At 42.8% G+C, this 22,311-nt stretch overlaps 1 protein-coding gene across 1 annotated transcript in view; it reads left to right on the top strand.

Annotated features, from left to right (window-relative positions):
• Positions 1-16,062, top strand: part of rpap3 (RNA polymerase II associated protein 3) — a 42,801-nt gene extending 26,739 nt beyond the window's left edge. The window contains exons 12-16 of the mRNA XM_055650685.1: positions 7,269-7,462; positions 8,866-9,067; positions 10,289-10,386; positions 11,502-11,602; positions 15,466-16,062. Of these exons, the coding sequence (XP_055506660.1) occupies positions 7,269-7,462; positions 8,866-9,067; positions 10,289-10,386; positions 11,502-11,602; positions 15,466-15,551 (681 nt within the window). The 3' untranslated portion in view covers positions 15,552-16,062. The remainder of the gene's footprint in view (positions 1-7,268; positions 7,463-8,865; positions 9,068-10,288; positions 10,387-11,501; positions 11,603-15,465) is intronic.
• Positions 16,063-22,311: the final 6,249 nt, after the last annotated feature.

Below are 22,311 nucleotides of genomic sequence, written 5' to 3' on the forward strand. Positions count from 1 at the left end.
CCCCATGTTCACCCCGAAGTCAGGCCTCGTGAGGCCACCGCAATTGCCTCTACGGAGGCCCGATGTCCCTGGCCGTTCTCACCGGGTGTTCTTGCCCCGGCGTCGGGAGAGTCCTTTCGGCGGCTGGGCCACCTGGAACAGCCGCTTCCTGGTTGGAGACCGCGGCTGCCGAAGCCAACAAGGCCGCGCCGGTTTGGAGCTCCCGATGATAAAGTCGGCGCCACCTCTCCGCACTGCCGCCTCTACGCTCTGCAGACCCGCAGCCCGGAGATGTTGCTCTCGGCGGTCCAGCTCACAAGGGCTCCAGCGCGGCGACCCAGGCAAGGCATCGCCCGCTCGACTCCGCTCTGCAGTAGCGCTCCAGCGCTGTGCCGCCACCGAGGCCGAGGTGCTGGGCGGTCCCAGCCAGGAAACGGCGCTCCAAGCCCGCTGGTAGGCCACGAGGACGGGTCGATGGGCAGCCCGGAGAAAAGGCTGCCACACCGACCAGGTAGGGACCTAGAAATAAAGTTTACACCTACCCCCCCCACATTAAAAAGTCTATATCCCCTACAAACAAAAAAACAAGACTCGCTAAAAACTATTTAAAAAAAACAAATTAAAACGGACGGCTGCTGGCTAGCAGCCGTTCACCAAGATGGCTCCTCCTCCTCTATGGACGAGGATCTGTGGCTCCTGCACCTTCCCCTGTTGGGCTCTAAGCCACAGATGAGCATTGCCAATTTAACAAGTTCCCACTTACAGGATAGAATTTAAATTTGGTGCATATTGAAGTGCAGTTGGGGGATATCTACTGAATGGCACTTGGATTTCTCCACTGTGTAACCGTGACTAGAAGCAACACAGCAGCAGAATTTGCCACAGTACATATATAAATATGTTGTCTGTGCTGCAAGGTCAGAGTTGTTTTTTACAGAGCATCTTCTCTGAAGTAATTGGACGGCACTGTTCAATTGTTCTGAAATGTCAGAATCGTGCCTTTCGTCTTGCTATGTGGCTCCTTTCAAGCCAAAAGCCATTGATGTCTATGTTCACAGATAAAATGGAATCCATGAAATCATATTGCATTTCCCTCATATTTCAGAGCAACTAACTTGCTATATCTAAATTAAATGTAAACCATTTTTCGTCTGTAAAAGTCAAAAGTGCAAGGCTCATTATTATATTTATTATTTTTAATTAATCCATTTCACTAATCTTCAGATGTAGTTTTGTTGGGTGGTGGTAGAAAGCAATATTTTTTCCTATTCTGATTTATAACTATAATACTGCTGATAGCTCTGTGGAAATATGGGAAAGAGTTAAGAGATTGATTTATTTTTCTCTTTCAAGCAGCTGTAGAAATTCAGCTGACATTTGTAAAGGGCAAGCTGTGATAGTTGACTTGAACCCTGCAAATCTAAAGCCTGCTGCTGCTAAGGGCTGGCAAACCCTAATGTAGAGACACGTCTTCGCCAAAACATCGGCAGAATATATGACATCTGATAATGACATTTTAATGTTGATTTTTCTCTAATTTCAAACTACCGAGTGGAATGAACATTGCTTTCTTTAATTTCAAGTGACCCCTGCATTCCCCCCCCCCTCCCCCCCCAAACCCTAGTCATCCAAATAGTTCCACTGTTCACATCCTTGTATCCCTTCATTGTTACCTCTTCCCCAGCGAACAATGGGCCATATGGGCTCCACCTGTCCTTGGTCATCTGTTGCCGGCCACAATTTGTTCTGCCCTTTTCCTACCTCTAATTCCCTCCCCTCTGATATGCCCGAAGAAGGGTTCCGACCCGAAACTTCACCCATCATTTGTCTCCAGAGATACTGCCTGACTCGCTGAGTTACTCCAGCACTTGGCGTCTGTCTTTGGTATAAACCAGCCTCTGCAGTTCCCTTTCTACATATTTTTATGTTTGGCCTGCTGGTTAGTGATTTAATCCAACCTATTGTCTATGCATACCTACCCACTCCTGCAGTACTCTGGTAGTTGTGCTTCTTCGTGGCCCTTTGCGTCCACGTCCTGGTGTTTTGGCTGACACAACTGTTCCATGTAGTGAAGCAGGTAACAATTGAACTTTGGGTAGTGGATCCCGAAGCCCCCTGCCCACGTACCTCTCTGATGGTGTTCTGGTGAGAGATATTTAAAAACTTCAAATCAAACACAGTACAGCATAGGAACAGGTCCTTCGGCCCATAATGTCCGTTCCGAACATGATGTCTAATTAAGCTTATACCATGTACCTGCCCATCCTTCCATCCCCCCCCCCCCCCCCCCCCCCCCCCCCCCCCCCCCCCCCCCCCCCCCCCCCCCCCCCCCCCCCCCCCCCCTCCCCCCAATGCCTATTGATAACCCTCTTAAAAGCCACTTTTGTATGTGCCTCCACTACCACCCTTGGCAGCATGTTCCAGGCACCTTTCACCCTCCAAATAAAAAAACCCTTGCCCCTTGCATCTCCTTTAAACTAGATTTAAATTGATTTTTTCTAAAGAAGTAAATTTACATAAGGCCTTAGTGTATTATATAATTATCCACTGTTTATGTAAAATAAGGAAAACTAATCAACTGTCTGTCCACACCCTTTTGCAAAAGGTTACCCCTTTTCAGTGTGTCCTAATAAGTATGCCAGGTCTTCCGGCAGCAGAGTAGGTGGTCAGATGTTGTGGCAGCTGGTCTCCAGCTCATTTCTAACCGTTAGATTCTGTAGTGTTTGCATTTCTAATTGAAGATCAAAGCAAGCCAGCTCATTTTGTCAATCCAGGACTCGTGGTGCAGAATAATCGCATTGTTTGTTGCCAACAACCTGCTTTTATTTTGCAGCCTTTGGCAAGTGATGGAGGTTAAGAGTTGTTGTTGGTTGTCAAGCAAAGAATATTACAAGACCGAGATCCTGCTGTCACTATCCCACTGTATTGTACCTTCTTACTTATTTCCCTCCCCAGCTATTTATTAGTAAATTTACCTCCTTTAACAGGCCTGTCAGTTAAATATGCAGTCAAATCAGAAAAATGAAATGCCAGGTTTAATGTGGAGACTCGCTCTGCGTCAATCAATAGGTTATGGTTTCGGGCTCAAGTGTCTCTTCAGGCTGACACACTTGTGCTGTGCTTGAGGGATGCAGTTTTGATGCTGGTGTTAGTTTACAGATGAGACATTGAACCAAAGCCCAACTTGCTAACTCAGTTGCGATTAAAAAATTGGAACGGCTCTCCTAAGGGAAGCAGCATAAATTCATGTCATAAGAGCAAAAGTAGGCCATTCGTCCCATCGAGTCAACTCTGCCATTCAACCATGGCTGATCTATCTTTCTCTGGCATTCCCTGCCCAATCACCTGCCTTCTCTCGATAACCCCTGACACCCCAACATAATTGAAGCATAGTTTCCTGCCCAAAGTCTGTTTCTAAACAGCATCCAATACTCATGCTGTTTGCTCTTTATTACATTATGGGAACAAATATGCTACAAACTAACCATTGGCATACTGAATGTCAAAATTTTTCCAAGTACTCGATTAGATGTAAAGTTTCTCGTAGTGTCGTGAGGAGTGTCATTATTTAACAATGAGTAGAATGTTTGACCAATAAGCACAAAGCTAATTACATTTTGAAATATAAGCTTATAATTAGAGCATAACAGTTTATTGGCCCTAATTATTATTTTTTAGATTTGTTAGATGTCAAGTTCTTATTTGCGTGCCTAAAGCCCCAGCACCTATTTAATTTCCTGTTTTCCGTACTATAGATGAATATACTATAATGTTAAGTATATCAATATGTTTTTGTGTTATCTTCCAACCCTCAATTAATATTAATCATTGACCCAGGTTTAGCAAAAAGACGTGCCAAAATAGCATGGAGATGGGCTGTTCGCTCAACTTGTCCATGCCGACCAATATGCCCATCTAAGCTAGTCCCATTTGTTCATGTTTGACCAATAATCCCTCTAAAACTCTTGTATCCATGTACCTGTCCAAATTTATTTTAAATTCTGTAATTTTACCTGCTTCCCACTTTATCTGACAATTTGTTCCATATGAGTACACCCTCTGTGGGGAAAAAGATGCCCCTCTGGTTCCTCTCCTTTCCTCTCGCACGTTAAACCAATGACCTTTAGTACCTAATTTCTCGACCCTGGGGAGAATAACTGCATTCACCCTATTTAAAACCCTCATGATTTTATGTAACACTATAAATTCACTCCTCAATCTTCTACACTCTGAAGGAACAAAGTCCTAGCCTGCCCAATCTTTCCCCTATATCTCATCCTTCAAGACCTGACAACACCCTTGTAAATCTTTTCTGGGCTGTTCCCAGCTTAATGTCATCTTTCCTACAGCCGGGTGACCAAAACTGAACGCAATCCTCCCATGTGCGGTCTCACCAATGTTTGTATAACTGCAACATAATGTCCCAACGTCTACACTCAATTTCCTGACTAATGAAGGCCAGCATGCCAAAAGCCACCTTAACTACCTTGTCTACCTGTGGTGTCACTTTCATGGCGCTGTGCCCTTGTACTTCTAGATGCCATTGTTCTATAGAACTCTGTGGGGTCCTACCATTCATTGTGAAAGCCTTGCCTTGTTGGTCCTCCATCCAACACCTCACACTTAGCTGAATTAAACTCCATTTGCCATTCCTTGACCTACCTACCTAGCTGATCAAGATCCCACTAATTCTGATCACTTTCCTTACTATCTACAACACCATCTATTTTAATGTCATATGCGCACTTGTTAGCCATGCCTCGCACATTCACATTCAAACGTTTGATATTTGATGACAAACAACAATGAGCCAAGCACGGCCCTCAAGGTAGGTCATCGCCCACTACACTCTGAGAAATTACTTTCAAACAACATCCTCTGCTCCCTAACATTGCTTATTATATATTTAATTTAACTAACTCTCCCTGGATCCTATGTGTTCTAATCTTCCAAAGCAGCCTACCATGTGGAATCTTATCAAAGGCCTTGCTGAAGTCTACATAGTCTGAAGAAACGTCACCCATTCCTTCTATCCTGAGATGCTGCCTGTCCTGAGTCATTCCAGCTTTTTGTGTCTATCCACATAGACTACATCAATCACCCTGCCATTATAAACCTTCTTGGTTAGTTCTTCAAAAAGCTTAATCAAATTTAAAGACTTGTTCCACAAACAATGCCATGCTGACCATCCTTAATCAACCCCTTTTTTTTCCCAAAAGCATGTAATCTTATCCTTCAGAATCCTCTCCAGTTACCTGCCTACCACAGATGTTAGACTTGCTGGTCTACAGTTCCTAGGATATTCTTTGCAACCCTTAAATGAAGGCAGAATATTAGCAATCCTGTCAGTCCTCGGGCACCTTGCCCCTGGCGATTGGTGATGCATACATCTCGGCCATGGCACCCACCCTTCCTTTGCTATCCTCCCACAGTTCTCAGATGTACTTGATCAAGCTACGGTGGGTGGGGTGGTGGAGTATCATTCACCTTTGTGTTTAGGACACCAAACACCTCTATTGTAATGCAGACAATCCAGAAGACGTTCCCATGTATTTCTCCACTATAAAAGAGCAAGAGATACATTGAGGACCTTGTCCATCTACAGCATCACCACATATTGATGTCCACTGGTTTTTGAGGGGCCTTTTCTCACCCTACTTACTCTTTTCCCTTAATATTTATATAAATTATTTTTGGAGTCTTGTTATTCTTCTATGCCAAAGATGTCTCGTATCATCTTTTTGACCTCCACTCCTGCAACCCCTATACTCCAGCGATTCACGTGATCTCACCTGCCTATACCTGATTCGTGCCGCTGCTGCCTTCTGCCTGAGCCTCTATTTATCTTGTCATCCAGGTTCCCGGCTCCTGCCAGTCTTGCCTTTCACTCTGACAATAATATGCTGATCTTAAACACTCGTTACCTCACTTTTAAAAGTCTTCCACTTGCCAGGAGTCCATTGCCCAAAAACAATCTCCAATCAACTTCTGCGCGGTCCTGTCTGACACAGTCTAAGTTTGTCCTAATTGCTTTGTCCTCATTTTTGATTTTAATTTATGAACAGTTCTCTTTTTATTCAATAGCTATTTTAATGTTAATAGAACTAGAGTGACGGGTCTAAAGTGCTTCCTCCACTGGCAAGTCCTAATATAAAGAATTTCATGCCAAGCATCCCAAATTATTTCGCATCCAGGGATGTTGTTTTGAGGTTTAATCACACAGGATGTGCAGATTACTTCCATAAATTATAATTTGAATGCATTTTGTTTTAGTAATGTTAGTTGGAAGATATATAATGGCCTCGTCATTTAAGTTTACACCGCTTCAGAACTTCCATGAAATGTTTTGTATCCACATGAGAACATTGATATAATGCCTAATTCAAAAGATTTAGTGTGATGTTTGAATGTCAGAATAGATTTTCCTTTGTGATTAAATGTATGTAGTAGAAATTGAAGCCGCAATTTTCTGATTCAACCGAAGATTCTAATCTGCCTTTTTCGTCTGGAACATGAAAGTCTGATTTCTGTATGATGAACATGTTTGTACTTTGCTCGCGCTGTTCAGCTATTGATATTGGTTTCCAGCAATATATTTTTTAGGAAATCGGAGAAACTTGAAAACGGCACTTTTTAATTTCACTTTTGGTCTCCAAAAAAGCTTCTTTACAAGTGTTAGCTAAATTAGGAAATGGAGAAGATGCAGCATAAGGTTACAAAAGGATTTTCAAACCTTTGCAATGCATTTGCCAAAATAACTATGTTTGAATAAAGCAGCAAGTGACGTTCGGAATCACCTTGCTTATATATTCGGTCTCATGGTTCATGTTTAGTTAGTTTTAGTTTCGAGATACAGCGCAGAAACAGGCCCTTTGGCTCACCAGATCCGTACTGACCAACAATCCATGTACACTAGTTCTATCTTACACACTAGAGACAATTTAACAAAGCCAATTAATCTACAAACCTGTACGTCTTTGGAGCGTGGGAGGAAACCGTAACACTCAAAAGGAAACCCACAAAGTGACGGGGAGAACATACAGACAGTTCTCGTGGTCATAATGAACTCTGGCCTCTGGCTCTGTAAGGTGGCAACTCTAATGCAGCGCCATTGTACTGCCCTAAATTGCTGCATTTTATCTTTCATTTTATAATTTATTCTGGCCAAGGATAGAATCCATTTTGTATAAATACTTTGTTAATAGAATTTATTTGCTTAATTTGAATCTATTTCTGAATTTAATGATAATTTCATATTGCCTTCCATTTATGTTTTTATTCCTTTCAAGAAACCACTAATAAGAATTGCAATCGAAGAAGTTGGTGATAAGATGAGCAATGTTAAGAACATGCCAGCTGCAGTCTCCTGTTCATCTGATCTACCTACAAAGCAGACATCTGAATTACCAACTCCTGAAGCTCCCAGTGCTAAAATCCTTAAAATTGAAGAATGTGGTGACTCTCCATTAATTTCTAGCGAGTGGTATGTTGTTTTTATTGTAACAATATTACTGGGGTTTAATTCAATAACTGCTGGTCCCTTGCTACAATTCAGAAGGTAATTCATTGCTTGTTAACAGTGCTGAACAAGTGTTGAGAGTTGTTTCTTTTGCTTACTATTGGCATTAAACTACATATTGTATTGATACCCATAGAAATAATGGGATTGATTGAACGATACAGTATGGAAACAAGCCCTTCGGCCCATAGAGTGCATAGCAGCCAACGATTCTATGTAATCCTCACCACCTCATCCACACCTTACAGGTGGCAGAAGTTATGGGGAGAAGGAAGGAGAATGGGGTTAGGGGGGAGAGATAGATCAGCCATGATTGAATGGTGGAGTAGACTTGATGGACTGAATGGCCTAATTCTACTCCTATCACCTATGACCTATACACCAAGGGAATTTACCCCAAAATCTGAATGTCTTTGGGATGTGGGAGAAAACCAGAGCACTTGGATGAAACCCACGCAGTCACAGGGGGAATGTGCAAACTCCGCACAGACAGCATCAGAGGTCAGAATGGAACCTTGGTCTGGCACTGTGAGACAGCGGCTCTATCAGCTGTGTCACAATGCTGCCTCTTTGGAGACCTTTTCACCCATTCCCTTTTTGACGTAGATGCCGATCTCTCATGGAACACCCACTGTAACTGCAACCCTGGTGAGGTCAGCCCAGTTACACTGTCATATCCTCTGTCTGTGGTTCAGTGCACTTAGTACTGATGTTTCTGATTTTGTTGAAAAGCAAAGCTGAATGCAGGGTTCCTGCCAACCAGCATGGCACTGGCAATATTGTGCAAAGCAATCAGTTTATTGGTAGTGCTCCTGTATCAGTCAGAGCCTCCCGAGTTCAAGTCTGAACGAACATATTCAAGCATATAATCTAAACTGACATTAGAAGTAACAACTTCAACCTTGCATTTAAATTTCTGCCTCTTGGGATGCACTTTCATTCATTCATTGGCCTGATGATTGTATGAACACTGGCGCAGCACCCGAGACCCAGGTTTGATCCTGACTTTGGGTGCTGTCTGTGTGGAGTTTGCACATGTTATCCCACTTTCATATCCATTCCTACACACTATGGGCACTTTACAGAGGCTCACTGACTTAAAAACTCGCATGTCTTTGGGATGTGAGAGGAAACTGGAGCATCCGGCAGAAACCCATGGAGAGCATGCAAACTGTACACAGTCAGCACCCGAGGTCAGGTTCAAACCTGGGTCTCTGGTGCTGAGCAGCAGCAGCTCTACCAGCTGTACCACTGTACCGCCCTTATTGAATAAGTCGTATGTACTGAATAACTCGTATTGAATTGATTATATTATTGAATGTCGTATTCCTTTCTACATAGTTTTACTTAAATTGCCCTTTTCTCAGCGGATATTCTTGTGTACCAGACGAGCAACTTCACAAAGGTGACGCTAGTGTTCGAATGAACTCCGTAGAAGTGAAAAAACCTGAAGCCCCTTTCTCTTCCTATTCTGTAACCATTCCTCGTGCCCCTACCAACTCCTTCCAGCTCGAAGCAGACCTCCGTAAATTGAAAAATTATCCAGACATGGTCCATAAGTATTTAAAGGTAAGCATCGTAGCATTTATGTTTGTGAAACTTTGTGTGGTCATTGAAAACTGTTTTTCAATGGTAATTGTAAATATAAATGTTTATCATGTGTAGTCTTTTTGCTGATTGGAACAAAAAAGCTTTTTAATCTACCTCGGTATAATAATAATAATAAATAATAAAATGTATCTGGATTTGTAAAAAATGATTGACTAGGATTCATAATCATGTGTTGATGCATGAAAAATACAGAAGGATTATTACTTTCAATGTTCAACAAGAGTTGTGTCTGTAACCATTAGCAGCTACTAACATGTTAGATTAAAAACGAAAAGAAAATATTAAGAGTTGTATAAAAAGCGGTAAGAAAATGTCAATGGAAATTTTTAGCTATTAGTGCAAAAATGGCTGGTTCTTCAGCTTGATTAGAAAATGAATTAGATGAGATAAAATTAATTTTAAGATGCTTGTTCAATTTCCTTCATCTTCCCCTACAAAGTATACATATAGGGCTGCTACATAAAACTAAAATTGCCCTGGAAGAGTAACATTGACCTGCAAAATGTCCATATTTATATGCGCATTTAAGCTAATTGTATCATTGACAATTTGCTGCTTTGCTGTTGGTACGGTGGAAACCTTTGTTAGAAATTGTGAATAATCCAGTACAATATAAACTAAAAATACTTATTGATTTATTGGGAGTTAATTTAAGAAAATTGACATTCCCCCCCCCCAAAGTTTCCAGAATGAATAAATGTTTCGTATTTTGCTCTTCCCATCTTCACTGAGTCTTTGCAAATAAGAATTACATTTATGATTGCCACATTTTATTAATTGGCCATTGTCCGCAGGTAAATTAATTTTGTAAGCTTTGGATATCTGCAAGACAGGTTTGGAATGTTGGTATTAGTCGTGATTATCTGGAGTCCATGGGTGGAGGAAGTGATTGAAACAATTACTGCACAACCTAAATCTCATTTGTTTTCAATCATGTGCACGTTCAGAAGTGGTTATCAAACAATAATCAAACAAATTTACAAATTTCTTCCCTTAGCAAGGAATTTAGAATAACATTTTGGACTACATTGTTTATAAGACTGAGGTCAACTTTTTATAATGCCTGTGGTAACAACGTATAGCAAATTCAAGGATAATTAATTTTGGGCTGATGCATATATTCACCTCTGTTCAGTGCATTGTTTTGATTTTGTTTATATTATTGCACCTTTTGAACAGCAAATTGAGCCCTCTTTTTATCCACAATTGTTTGAAACGTCTTTGGAACCTGACATTCTGAATCACATTTTAAGAATCCTTCATGGCTCGTACATCAGGTAAGCAACATTTTGCTTTATATTCCAACCTGCCTGAATAGTTCAGCGTCGTGTGAATGAAGGTAATTAAAGGAATCAGATTTTCCTGGAAAAGTATCATCCAAATGTTTTCCTTTCCCATGAGTTAATATAATATTTGCTTGCTTATCATTACTTTGAATGCCACCTCGTTCACCAAGATTTTAGCCAAACCTCTTAAAGGGACTGTCCCACTTACGCGACCTTTACAGGAGACCTCTCACGACCATAGGAGACCTCTCACGACCATACAGGCTGTATGGCCGTGGGAGGTCTCCTATGGTCGTGAGAGATCGCCAAAGAGTTATAGTGTCTTTCTGGTCGCCGCTGAATTTTCAACATGTTGAAAATTTCAGCGACCTATCATGGGTGCCCCCTTCCCCGCGGCGCGCCCCCCCCCTTCCACACACGCCTTCCCCGAGCCCCCCCCCCCCACACGCCTTCCCCGTGCCCCCCCCCTTCCCCGCCCCCCCCCCCCCTTCCCCGTGCCCCCCCCTTCCCCGTGCCCCCCCCCTTCCCCCCGCGCCCCCCCTTCCCCACGCCCCCCCCCCCCGCGCGCCCCCCCCTTCACACGCCCCCCCCCCCCCTGCCCCCTTCCCCACACGCCCCCCCCCCCCCCCCCCTGCTTCACACCCCCCCCCCCCCCCCTGCCCCCTTCCCCCCCACGCCCCCCCCCCTTCCCCCACATGCCCCCCCCCCCCCCCCCCCCACATCCCCCTCCCCTCCAGCGGTTCAGACAATATCTGGAGAAAAAGAATAGGTGACGTTTCAGAACTCGACCCGAAACATCACCTATTCCTTTTCTCCAGAGGTGCTGTCTGACCTGCTGAGTTACTCCAGCTTTTTGTGTCTATCTCCGATGTAAACCAGCATCTGCAGTTCCTTCCCACACAGTAGGAATGGAAACTTTATAGTCAATTCAAGCAGCATTGAAAGTAAGTTTATTGCAGGTGCAGCAATATATTTTGTAACATAATAATGTTAAAAAAAATGATTGAAATGCTATTCAATGAAATCGTAAATTGATGTGTAATTCTTGGAACATAAATGTTACTAGTTTGATTGTAAGTAATCAATGATTACATTGCATTTTCTAGGTTTGAAGAATCTTCCCTTATTTTTGATATCCTGCAGAACTTATCAAATGTAAGACGATTTGATATGGCAGTAATGTTTATGTCACATCCTGAACGAAAAGGTAAGTTATATTTAGCCTGCTACAGTTTCTGAAGCAAATATAACCTGCAGATGGTGGTAATATGAAACAAAAGTGAAGACCTGGATAGAGTTGATGTGAAGAGGATGTTTCCACTAGTGGGGGAGTCTTGGACCAGAGGCCATAGCCTCAGAATAAAATAATATAACTTTAGAATTGAGGTAAGGGATTTCTTTAGTCAGAGGGTGTAGGATAGTGCTAGTGTACAGGCGATTGCTGGTCGGTGGGCCGAAGGGTCTGTTTCCACGAAGTATCTCTAAACTAAAAACAAAATTGCTGGGAACACTTTATAGGCATTTAAAAAAATCTTTAACTGTCCTTAATAATTTATGTACTGGACAACTCGGTGAATAGCTGTCGCGTCAATAGCCTGTCCTTGCCCTGTCTGAGATATTCCCTGCCCCTCTCACCCCCACCCTCTTTCCATCTTAAAACTAACTTTTTTCAATTTCGTCAACCAAAGATGTTAATTGGTTCTCTTTCCATTGATGCTGCCTGCTAAGTGTTTCCAGCATTTTAGTTCATTTTACTAGTAAACGATAACGTAATCACATTTACAGTTCACTGCTGCAAGTCCTGCTGTTTCCATCTCCCTTGATAATGGGCTAACATTATGGGTGTTATTGCTACTGCCATTTTGTTTTGTTTTCTAACAAATATATAATTAATAGAAGACCGAAAAATCGTGTTTGAGATTAGCTGTGTAAAAGATCAATTTCTTTAAGAAAAAGGGAAAGCTTGGTAAATTAAAAAATATCTTAAATTGTTGCCCTTTTTATGTGGGCCACTTGACTTAAATTTGTAAAGAACTGTTGTTCTATTTCAAATTAGAAATGTAGAATGGACAAACAAAAACAAGGTGTATATAAAGCATAGATCTAGAATACATTACAGGTGCACAACCTTTTATCCGAAAGCCTTGGGACCAGACACTTTTCGTAATTCGGAATTTTTCGGCTTTCGGAATGGAAGATTTTTAGCGTAGATTTTAACGGCTGGCTCAGTGGTAGAGTGCTCGGCTCATATCCGCAAGGTCGCGAGTTTGCGCCTCGATCCCGGCAGTTACTCGATCGCGAGTTTGAGTCTTCAATGTAGTTTTTTCTTGCAGAATAGGAGAGAATAGGGAGGGTTAGGCTGGGATCATTCTCTGCGAGATGATCTTAGTGCAGGAGACAAGTGTAGGAGAGGTGTACTGACTGTGTGGGCAGAACTTTGGAAGTGATTGCCCACCATTCTCAAAAGCCGCTGTGTCTCCCTGTCCCTGGGATAGCAGGGGGCGATCAAACAGCACAATACCCCCCTCCCCCTCCAACTCTAGAGGAATCCGCTCCCCAATGGGCCGCTACGGCGACAAGTGGCAGTTCGCCCACAGCCCGAGCTGCGCCACCCCAAGAACAAGACGCACCTTGCACACCATCAGCTTCTGCCCCTACGGGGAGCATGTTCCTCTGGAGTTGGAGCGGGGCTGGGCTGGAGTTGCTGATCTGGGATCTCCGTGCTTGCAGTGAGCCTGGGGGTTGGTGTCCCGATGAGGGGGAACAGCTCGGGCTGTGGGCGAACTGCCACTTGTCGCCGTAGCGGCCGATCAGGGAGCGGCTTCTGGTGGTCCTGACGTCTCCGGCCACCCCCCTATACAGGAGCTGAGACTGGGAACTGTACCGCCCTTGCAGGTGAGTAGGAGAGTGGGGTTTTTGCAGTTGCAGAGGGAGGGGGCAAGGGCGGTACAGTTCCCACTTCAGGAGCTGAGACTGGGAACTGTACCGCCCTTGCCCTCTCCCTCTGCAACTGCAACCAACCCCACTCCTGCTCACCTGCAAGGGTGGTACAGTTCCCAGTCTCAGCTCCTGTACAGGGGGGTGGCTGGAGACGTCACAGCCCGAGCTGCGCCCCCTCATCCGCAACCCCAAGAACAAGACGTACCTTGCACACCATCAGCTTCTGTCCCTACGGGGAGCGTGTTCCTCTGGAGTTGGAACGGGGCTGGGCTGCTGCTGGCTGTGGGTCTCTGGGATCTCCGTGTTTGCAGTGGGCTTGGGGGTCGGTGTCCCGTTGGTCCTGACGTCTCCGGTGACTGGCACTGACCTGCTGGCATCGCCGACGTGAAGACAGTGCAAAGCCCCCGCGCCGGGGCAATGGGCGGGCAGCTGGAGAGGGGAGGGAAGGGGTCACACGCATGGCCGGGAAGCAGAGGGGTGCAGGTGGGGTGAAACTGAAGGGAGCGACAATCTGCTGCTCCCTGCCCGCTGAGTTAAAAAGTTCCCACGCAAGATTCACGATACACTGTATCGTGAGTCTACCGTGGGAACTTTTTAACTCAGCGGGCAGGCAGCAGCAGATTGTCAATTATTAACCCTCCAGCGCAATATACCCTCACCTTCTCTTTTATGAATAGGGATTTAGTTCCCCTTTCTTCGAGGACCGACCGGAGGTTCCGCTGTCACCTCTGCGGGCCGCCCTCGGTGAACGTCTTCAAGGACCTTTCTTCAAGGACCGAAAAAATGTCCGCTATTCGGAGCTTTTCGTTATTTGGAATTTCGGATTTAAAGGTTGTGCACCTGTACCTTTAAACCAAAGAGTCAAATGAACAATTGGTAAAATTTGTGATATCATGAAATGGCAGCCATTGTCACTAGCAATTACCACAATTTGGGTCTTGTGTTCAAGTTACTGTAATTGTGTTGGTGTGAGTGGCATTAATGTGCATCCTGTGCTATAACCTGTCTACACTGCTGATCTAAGGAAATAATCATACACAAGCAAAATCCTAAAATCAATAGGGTTGTTTTGTTCTCCAAACATTGGAAGCAATCCTAGGAACTGGGAAAGTCATAGAGACAAGTCTTTGATTTTTTTTTCTTTCTCGATACTGCAATGGGCCAAGTTTTTACTAAATTTGTTCTATGTTTTCACTCTGTAGCAATGATTTGCAGCCATTTCCTCGAGCTTTATTATCTCGGTGGTTGGTCAATAAATCAAAGGCTTAGGTAGAAATTTCATTGAATCAAAATATGATCCTGTGAAAGTCGCATGCAATCTCTCAAGGAGCCTTCGGCCATGTATTTTTTAACTATGTCAGTTACACCTGCATTTTTTAAAATACAGAAAAATTACATACTGTGCCAGGAGCTATTAGTCATGTATTTTTAACTATATTGAATAAACCTGCATTTTAAAAATACAGAAAATGGGTCTGCAGTATCGGTGAAGAAAATCTGATTTTCTTCTATGTTTTGTAAGTAATTATGAAACCACAGTATTTTATCCCAAACTAATTGAATGGAACTCAGCTGGTTCCCAAATGTTCTTTTTTTCTCCAGGGCAATAAGAGATAAGCAATAAATGCTATTTTTGCCAGTAAAGTCCATGTCTAGAAACCCTCGTATCATGAGGAATATCATGATATTCTTCTGGTGGAAAGGTGGCACAGCAGTAGCTGCTGCCTCACAGCGATAGAGACCCGGATTCGATCCTGACTAAGAGTACTGTCTGTACGGAGTTTGTACGTTCTCCCGTGCCTGCATGGGTTTTCTTTGGGTGCTACAGTTTCCTCCCACATTCCAAAGACGTACAGGTTTGTCGGTTAATTGGCTTTGGTAAAAAATGTAAATTGTCCCTGGTGTTTAGGATAGTGCTAGTGTACGGAGGTCGCAGGTCAGCCGTGGCTGTTTCAGCGCTGTATCTCTAAATTCAACTAGAAATGGAAAACCTTTTAGAATCTCTGACAGTATTTATCATTGGTTCATCTGCTGTTAAATCTTGTGTTATTGTTGATAAACATGCTTTGTGGAAAGGTTTAATGGCAGTCAAAGTAAACCAAAAAAGATTAATTGTCCTTCTTTTTGCAGTTGTAAAAGAATTATTTGATCACCTACAGAAATCTGGTGTTGAAGAAACGTCATTGATAGCATTGAAGAGCAGATACAATGTGTGAAAGATTATTTTGATTTAGCCAAGGCAACTGTAATTTTGTATACTTCCTTCGTTAGCTGCTGCTTGAACATAAGGTAATCACATTTGTACGATGTACCATTGGATCTATGTACAAAATGTTTCCCCATGATCTCTTACATGAATACTCTTGCGTCTTGGTTGGTATTGCTAAAGATATTCCCACTGAGCAGTCATAGGGAGATGGGTTTTTGGTATGTTTTCCTTAAGTCTAGCTGAGACTGAGAAACCTTGTCTAAGGGAAGTGCTGTGATACTTAAGAGAAGTAATTGATGGGAGATAGATTGGGTGGCTGAGCTAAGGAGTCACATTTTGCTGTAAGGAAAATTTCAATTCACTGTTTTTTTTACAATTTAATTTTTCTTTGGCAAATTAAATCCAATGTTGATTTATTTTTTCTGTTTGTGTGTGTTCTTGCATTGTTTTTCGAAGTGTTTGAGAGATTTTATTTAAATCCGTTGCTAATAAAGTATGTCAACAATTTTTGTCCAATTTATCAGGTCTCCTGTCTATTTATTGATTTGAGTAAAATTTTCACTAAACAAATATTACTAATTTGAGATTTGCAATGAGCTCCATTATTTAGTTAGACTGAGTTAAAATATACAAACATCAAAATATTCTATTATACATGATGCATGGTCTATTAACCACTTAATGGTATTTGCTTTTGCTGCACACTGCAGTCTTCCAATGATTACAAGCTAATTATTAACAATTCCATGCAGTAACAATGTAAAACATTGTGCCATCCATTAATTGAGCAAAATGGTAGAATTATATAAATTCATGGAAGGAATAGAGGTCAGAAGAGTGCCCTGGGATAAAGTACAATAACAGCTATTACAGCAGCGTTAATTCCCTACTGACCCCTTATGTTAAAGGGTAACATATCCTCCCTGTCTTCATTTCCATGTCTATCGTTTCCTTTCTTCCGTACCATCTTATTCTATACTCCAGAAATATCTTGCGTCCCTGACACACAAAGGGTCTTTCTGAACATTTGTACAATATTAAGTCTTTTGATAGCATCACGTACAACAAGGTGCAGAAAGTCAGGATCAGTACAATAACAAGAATTTGCTGATAGTACTGAATATGCTATGGAACCCTGCATGAATAAAAGCTACATCTGAAGCAAAACTTTAATTAAAACAGTGATAATTAATCACCTGCCGAAATAGTAATTCTAAGCAACTAAAAGGAAAGACTGCAGTGGAGCAGTCGTACCGCGCTTGGGCAATGGTATGAATATTGATTTCTCTAACTTCAAGTAACCCCAGCATACCCTCTCTCTATCCTTCCCCACCCGTCACACCAGCTTCTTCTCAGTTTCACCCAACAAACAGCTAACAATGGCCTGTTTTTCTTATCATCGTTGATTTTTTGCACATCTTTCACTCAGTTCTTTATCTCTCTACATCTTTGTCTATATCCCTCGCTTCCCTTATCCATAACCAGTCTGACAAAGGGTCTCGACCCAAAACGTCACCCGTCCCTTCTCTCCAGAAATGCTGAGTTACTCCAGCTTTTTGTGTCTATAAAATGAAAGACTACCCATCTTCAGTTAACCAAGCATTTTGGCTGTGGAGAGAACAGAGTAAGGTTCACTGGACTGAAGAGAACACAAGCATTCTGATTAGGAAGCAATAACCTGCATAATGCACAGTTGCTTATCTTTGCAGCAAGGCACATTTTTCTTTGTCACTAAAATAATAACACCCAGAAGAAAATGATTGCAAAGCTCTATTATCAGGTTGGATTTCATGTTGTGAATATATAAATGAGCTACTCGGAGAAGCAGGAAAGGTGGTTACAATTGTGGTGTTTAAAAGACGTTTGATAAGAACATGGATGGAAAAGGTTTTGAGGGATACGGGCCAAACACACACAATTGGGACTAGCTTAGATAGACATCATAGTCAGTATGGACGAGTTGGGACAACTGGCCTGCATGACCCTGACTCCATGACTTTACTGGGGAAAATGGGCAGTCTCTACATCTTTGTCTATATCCCTCGTTTCCCTTATCCATAACCAGTCTGACAAAGGGTCTGTGGAGAGAACAGAGTAAGGTTCACTGGACTGAAGCAGGAAAGGTGGTTACAATTGTGGTGTTTAAAAGAGGTTTGATAAGAACTAGTCTTAATGGAGGAGCTAGCACATGGGCCTGGGCATTGATATTCCTGCTGTGAGGATATTAAAGAGCTTCCTGGTTTGGATCAGCAGGACAAGAGTTGTATCTTGGGAAAGGCAACTAAGGTTGGTAGTGGAAACAAATACAAATGTGGTGCTTGGAAGAGACTTTTGGATAGGCACATGAATATGCATGGAATGGGAGGATATACAGTGGCTTGCGAAAGTGTTCATACCCCTTGAAAGTTTTCACATTTTGTCACGTTACAACCACAAACGTAAATGTATTCCATTGGGATTTTATCTGATAGACCAACACAAAGTGGTGCATAATTGTGAACTAGAAGGAAAATGATACATTGTTTTCAAATTTTTTTACAAGTAAAAAACTGAAAAGTGTGGCGTGCAAAAGTATTCAGCCCCCCTGAGTCAATACTTTGTAGAACCACCTTTCGCTGCAATTACAGCTGCAAGTCTTTTGGGGTATGTCTCTACCAGCTTTGCACATCTAGAGACTGAAATTTTTGCCAATTCTTCTTTGCAAAATAGCTCAAGCTCAGTCAGATTGAATGGAGAGCGTCTGTGAACAGCAATTTTCAAGTCTTGCCAGAGATTCTCAATTGGATTTAGGTCTGGACTTTGACTGGGCCATTCTAACACACCAATATGCTTTGATCTAAACCATTCCATTGTAGCTTTGACTGTATGTTTAGGGTCGTTGTCCTGCTGGAAGGTGAACCTCCGCCCCAGTTTCAAGTCTTTTGCAGACTCTAACAGGTTTTCTTTAAACATTGCCCTGTATTTGCCTCCATCCATCTTCCCATCAACTCTGACCAGCTTCCCTGTCTCTGCTGAAGAAAAGCATCCCCACAGCATGATGCTGCCACTACCATGTTTCACAGTGGGGATGGTGTGTTCAATGTGATGTGCAGTGTTCTGCCACACATAGCGTTTTGCATTTAGGCCAAAAACTTCAATTTTGGTCTCATCTGACCAGAGCACCTTCCTCCACATGTTTGCTGTGTCCCCTACATGGCTTGTGGTAAACTGCAAACGGGACTTCTTATGGCTTTTATTCAACAATGGCTTTCTTCTTGCCACTCTTCCATAAAGGCCCGATTTGTGGAGTGCATGACTAATAGTTGTCCTGTGGACAGATTCTCCCACCTGAGCTGTGGATCTCTGCAGCTCCTCCAGGGTTACCATGGGCCTCTTTGCTGCTTCTCTGATCAATTCTTTCCTTGTCCGGCCTGTCAGTTTAGGTGGACGGCCATGTCTTAGTAGGTTTGCAGTTGTGCCATACTCTTTCCATTTTCGGATGATGGATTGAACAGTGCTCCATGAGATGTTCAAAGCTTGGGATATTTTTTTATAACCTAACCCTGCTTTAAACTTCTCCACAACCTTATCCCTGACCTGTCTGGTGTGTTCCTTGGGCTTCATGATGCTGTTTGTTCACTAATGTTCTCTAACAAACCTCTGAGACCTTCACAGAACTGCTGTATTTATACTGAGATTAGATTACACACAAGTGGACTCTATTTACTAATTAGGTGACTTCTGAAGGCAATTGGTTGCACTGGATTTTATTTAGGGGTATCAGAGTAAAGGGGGCTGAATACTTTTGCATGCCACAATTTTCAGTTTTTTATTTGTAAAAAAATTTGAAAACCATGTATCATTTTCCTTCCACTTCACAATTATGTCCCACTTTGTGTTGGTCTATCACATAAAATCCCAATAAAATACATTTACGTTTGTGGTTGTAACGTGATAAAATGTGGAAAAGTTCAAGGGGTATGAATACTTTTGCAAGCCACTGTAGATCATGTTCAGTCAGAGGAGACTAGTTTAACTTGGTATCCTGTTCGCCACAGACTTTGGTCAATGGTGCTTTATTGTCACATGTAAACACAGAGTGAAATTCTTTTTTGCATACAGTTCAATACAGTATTGCCACACCTAAGCACAATACCCGATTAACAAAGTACAGAAATAGTCCACTGAGAGAGACTGCCATATTTTGGCGTCGTTTTAAAGTCCAGACTGCAATCTAGGTCTTACAAGTAGCACCAGATCTAGGCAAACCCCAGGCTGCTGCGGGGCCTCCAGCCGTCACCTTCCCCCTCCTCACCTGTCCACCTTTGTGCCCTGAGGTCATCTCCCGCAGCCAATCTTGAGGGCATGGAAGTCAAGACCCTGGTTCACTCTTCTACTGGCCTTGCTCCTCAAATCCATCGTCGCTGGCTGCCTTCTCTCTGATCTTCAGTGGCAGGCTTGGCGGCTACCCCTCTACACGATACAGCCAACACGGTCTTCACATTGTAGGTCTCTGAGTAGGCAGAAGGTCCTGTTCCTGTACTGTATTATTCCATGCCCTACAACTCCCATCCATCCGGATGCCAGCATTCGCACATCACTGCAACTTGGCTGTTCTTTCCTGACCACCAAATGGATCAATCGGCAGTGTGAATTTTCTCCCTGTGGCCGAGACACTGGAACTCCAGCCGGCAGATTTGTTCCCATTGCCGACTGCCGGGGCTGATTTTGCAGGCCGATATCACGGCTCCGCGGGTTGCCTAGGCGCCCCATTCCAGTACCATTGGACTCACTTGGAGGCCATGACCTTCGTTAATCCGGCAAAGTAGATAATCCAGAAAGGCGCTGCAACCAAGGATGCTGGGAAATCAATGGTGGATCTGTACATAGAGATATTTCCAGGCTCATTTTAAATCTTGCCCTGATCTCTTATTGCCTGTTTGCAAAATTGCAAAGGAAATTTATGACCCTGCCCAGATGAAAACTTCACATAGAGCTTGATTTTCATACGTTTTCATAAGGCACAACTTCAGGGCTTATAAATACTCAAACGTGAGTACAGAAAGGATTACAAAACCCAAGAACTGTAAATATACTCACAATAACATTTCCGATATTTTTTAATGTAATTCCAAATTTGCCCTCAAGGCGATTTAATGGAGTATGAACAAATTTAGAGGGTTGTGATAAATATTCCCCTGATTGTGCTGGTACCTTTAAGCAGGAGCCCAGTCTGGTTTCTATGGCAATCCTGACATGACATAGCATTGCTTTTTAGCAATCAATAGAAAGAATGATTTAAATATGAAAATAAATTTGCTGTTATTCATCTGAAACAACAAAAGTACTTATTTTTAAAGTGCCTTATTTTGGCAAAATCATTAGAATTATTAAATATTATTTGATGGAACCATATAAGAAGGCGCAGTTATATGCCAATAATCTACTAACCGACCATTCAGAAATCCTGAAGATTTGATATCTGGCTTATCATGTAGTGTTTACTGTGCTCCCCTTCCATTCACCAGGATCCTAGTTCCCAAGTTCCCAACCACTCATCTGAGCATGTCCCCTTCCACCCTGCAAGACCCTGGTTCCTCAATTTCTGCTCTCTCTCTCTCATTCATCTGAGACCCAATTCCTACATTCCCAACCCTCCAATGGGAGAATCCCAACTCCTCTTTAAATGGAAGATAGACACAAAATGCCAGAGTAACTCAGACGGTCAGGCAGTATTTTGGGAGAAAAGGGATAGGTAACGTTTCGGGTAGAAACCCTTCCTCCGATTTCCAGTCTTCCAGTCTGAAGAGTTTTGACCCGAAACATCATCTATTCCTTTTCTCCAGAGATGCTGCCTGACTCGCTGAGTTACTCCAGCATTTTGTGTCTATGGTGTAAACCAGCAGTTCCTTCCTACACATTCTCTTTTAATGGGTTACACTTTAAATTTGTTACAGTGCTGTGTAAAATATATATTTGAAATAATATGTGGGAGTGTTTATATGAATTTTATTCAATAGTTTGGAAACTATTGAATAGTTTCTACCTACACACTGGGGATAATTTACAGTGGCTAATTAACCTCCCATCCCCTCATCTTTAAGATGTGAGAAACTGGAGTGCCCAGGGAAACTAAAGTAATCACAAGAAGAATGTACAAATTTCACACAGCACTGGAAGTCAGGATTGAACCTGGGTCGTTGGCACTTTGAGGTAGCAACTCTAGAAGCGGCACCACTATGTCCATTCCACATAATTCAGAACAAAAAGGCTGGTAAAATATGAAAGAATCATATCTCTTGACAGTGTAGCACCCACCCACCCAGCACGGACTGTGAGGAAGGCTGTCAAACCATACAGCGGTATTTGGATCAGCTACAGAAATGGGCCGAGAGATGGCAAATGGAGTTTAATCCAAGCAAGTGTGTGGTGTTGTACTTTGGGAGGTCAAATGGCTGGGGGAAATATATAATCAATGGCATGACCCTCAACAGCATTGATGTACAGGGGGATCTTGGGTTTGAAGTATATACATGCCTGAAAGTGGCAGCACAAGTAGATGGAGTGGTAAAGAGGGCGGATGGCATGATTGCCTTCATTGGTTGGGGCATTGAGTATAAGAGTCAGGAAGTCATGATGCAACTTTATAGGACGTTAGGCCGCATTTGGAGTAATACATGTGGTTTTGGTTACCACATTACAGGAAAGATGTGGAGGCTTTGGAAAGTATGCTGGGGATATCTACCAGAGTGATGCCTGGATTAGAGGGTATTACAGGGAGATGTTGG

This window comes from Leucoraja erinacea, chromosome 19, assembly GCF_028641065.1.
Source record: "Leucoraja erinacea ecotype New England chromosome 19, Leri_hhj_1, whole genome shotgun sequence".
NCBI classification, from domain to species: domain Eukaryota; kingdom Metazoa; phylum Chordata; class Chondrichthyes; order Rajiformes; family Rajidae; genus Leucoraja; species Leucoraja erinaceus.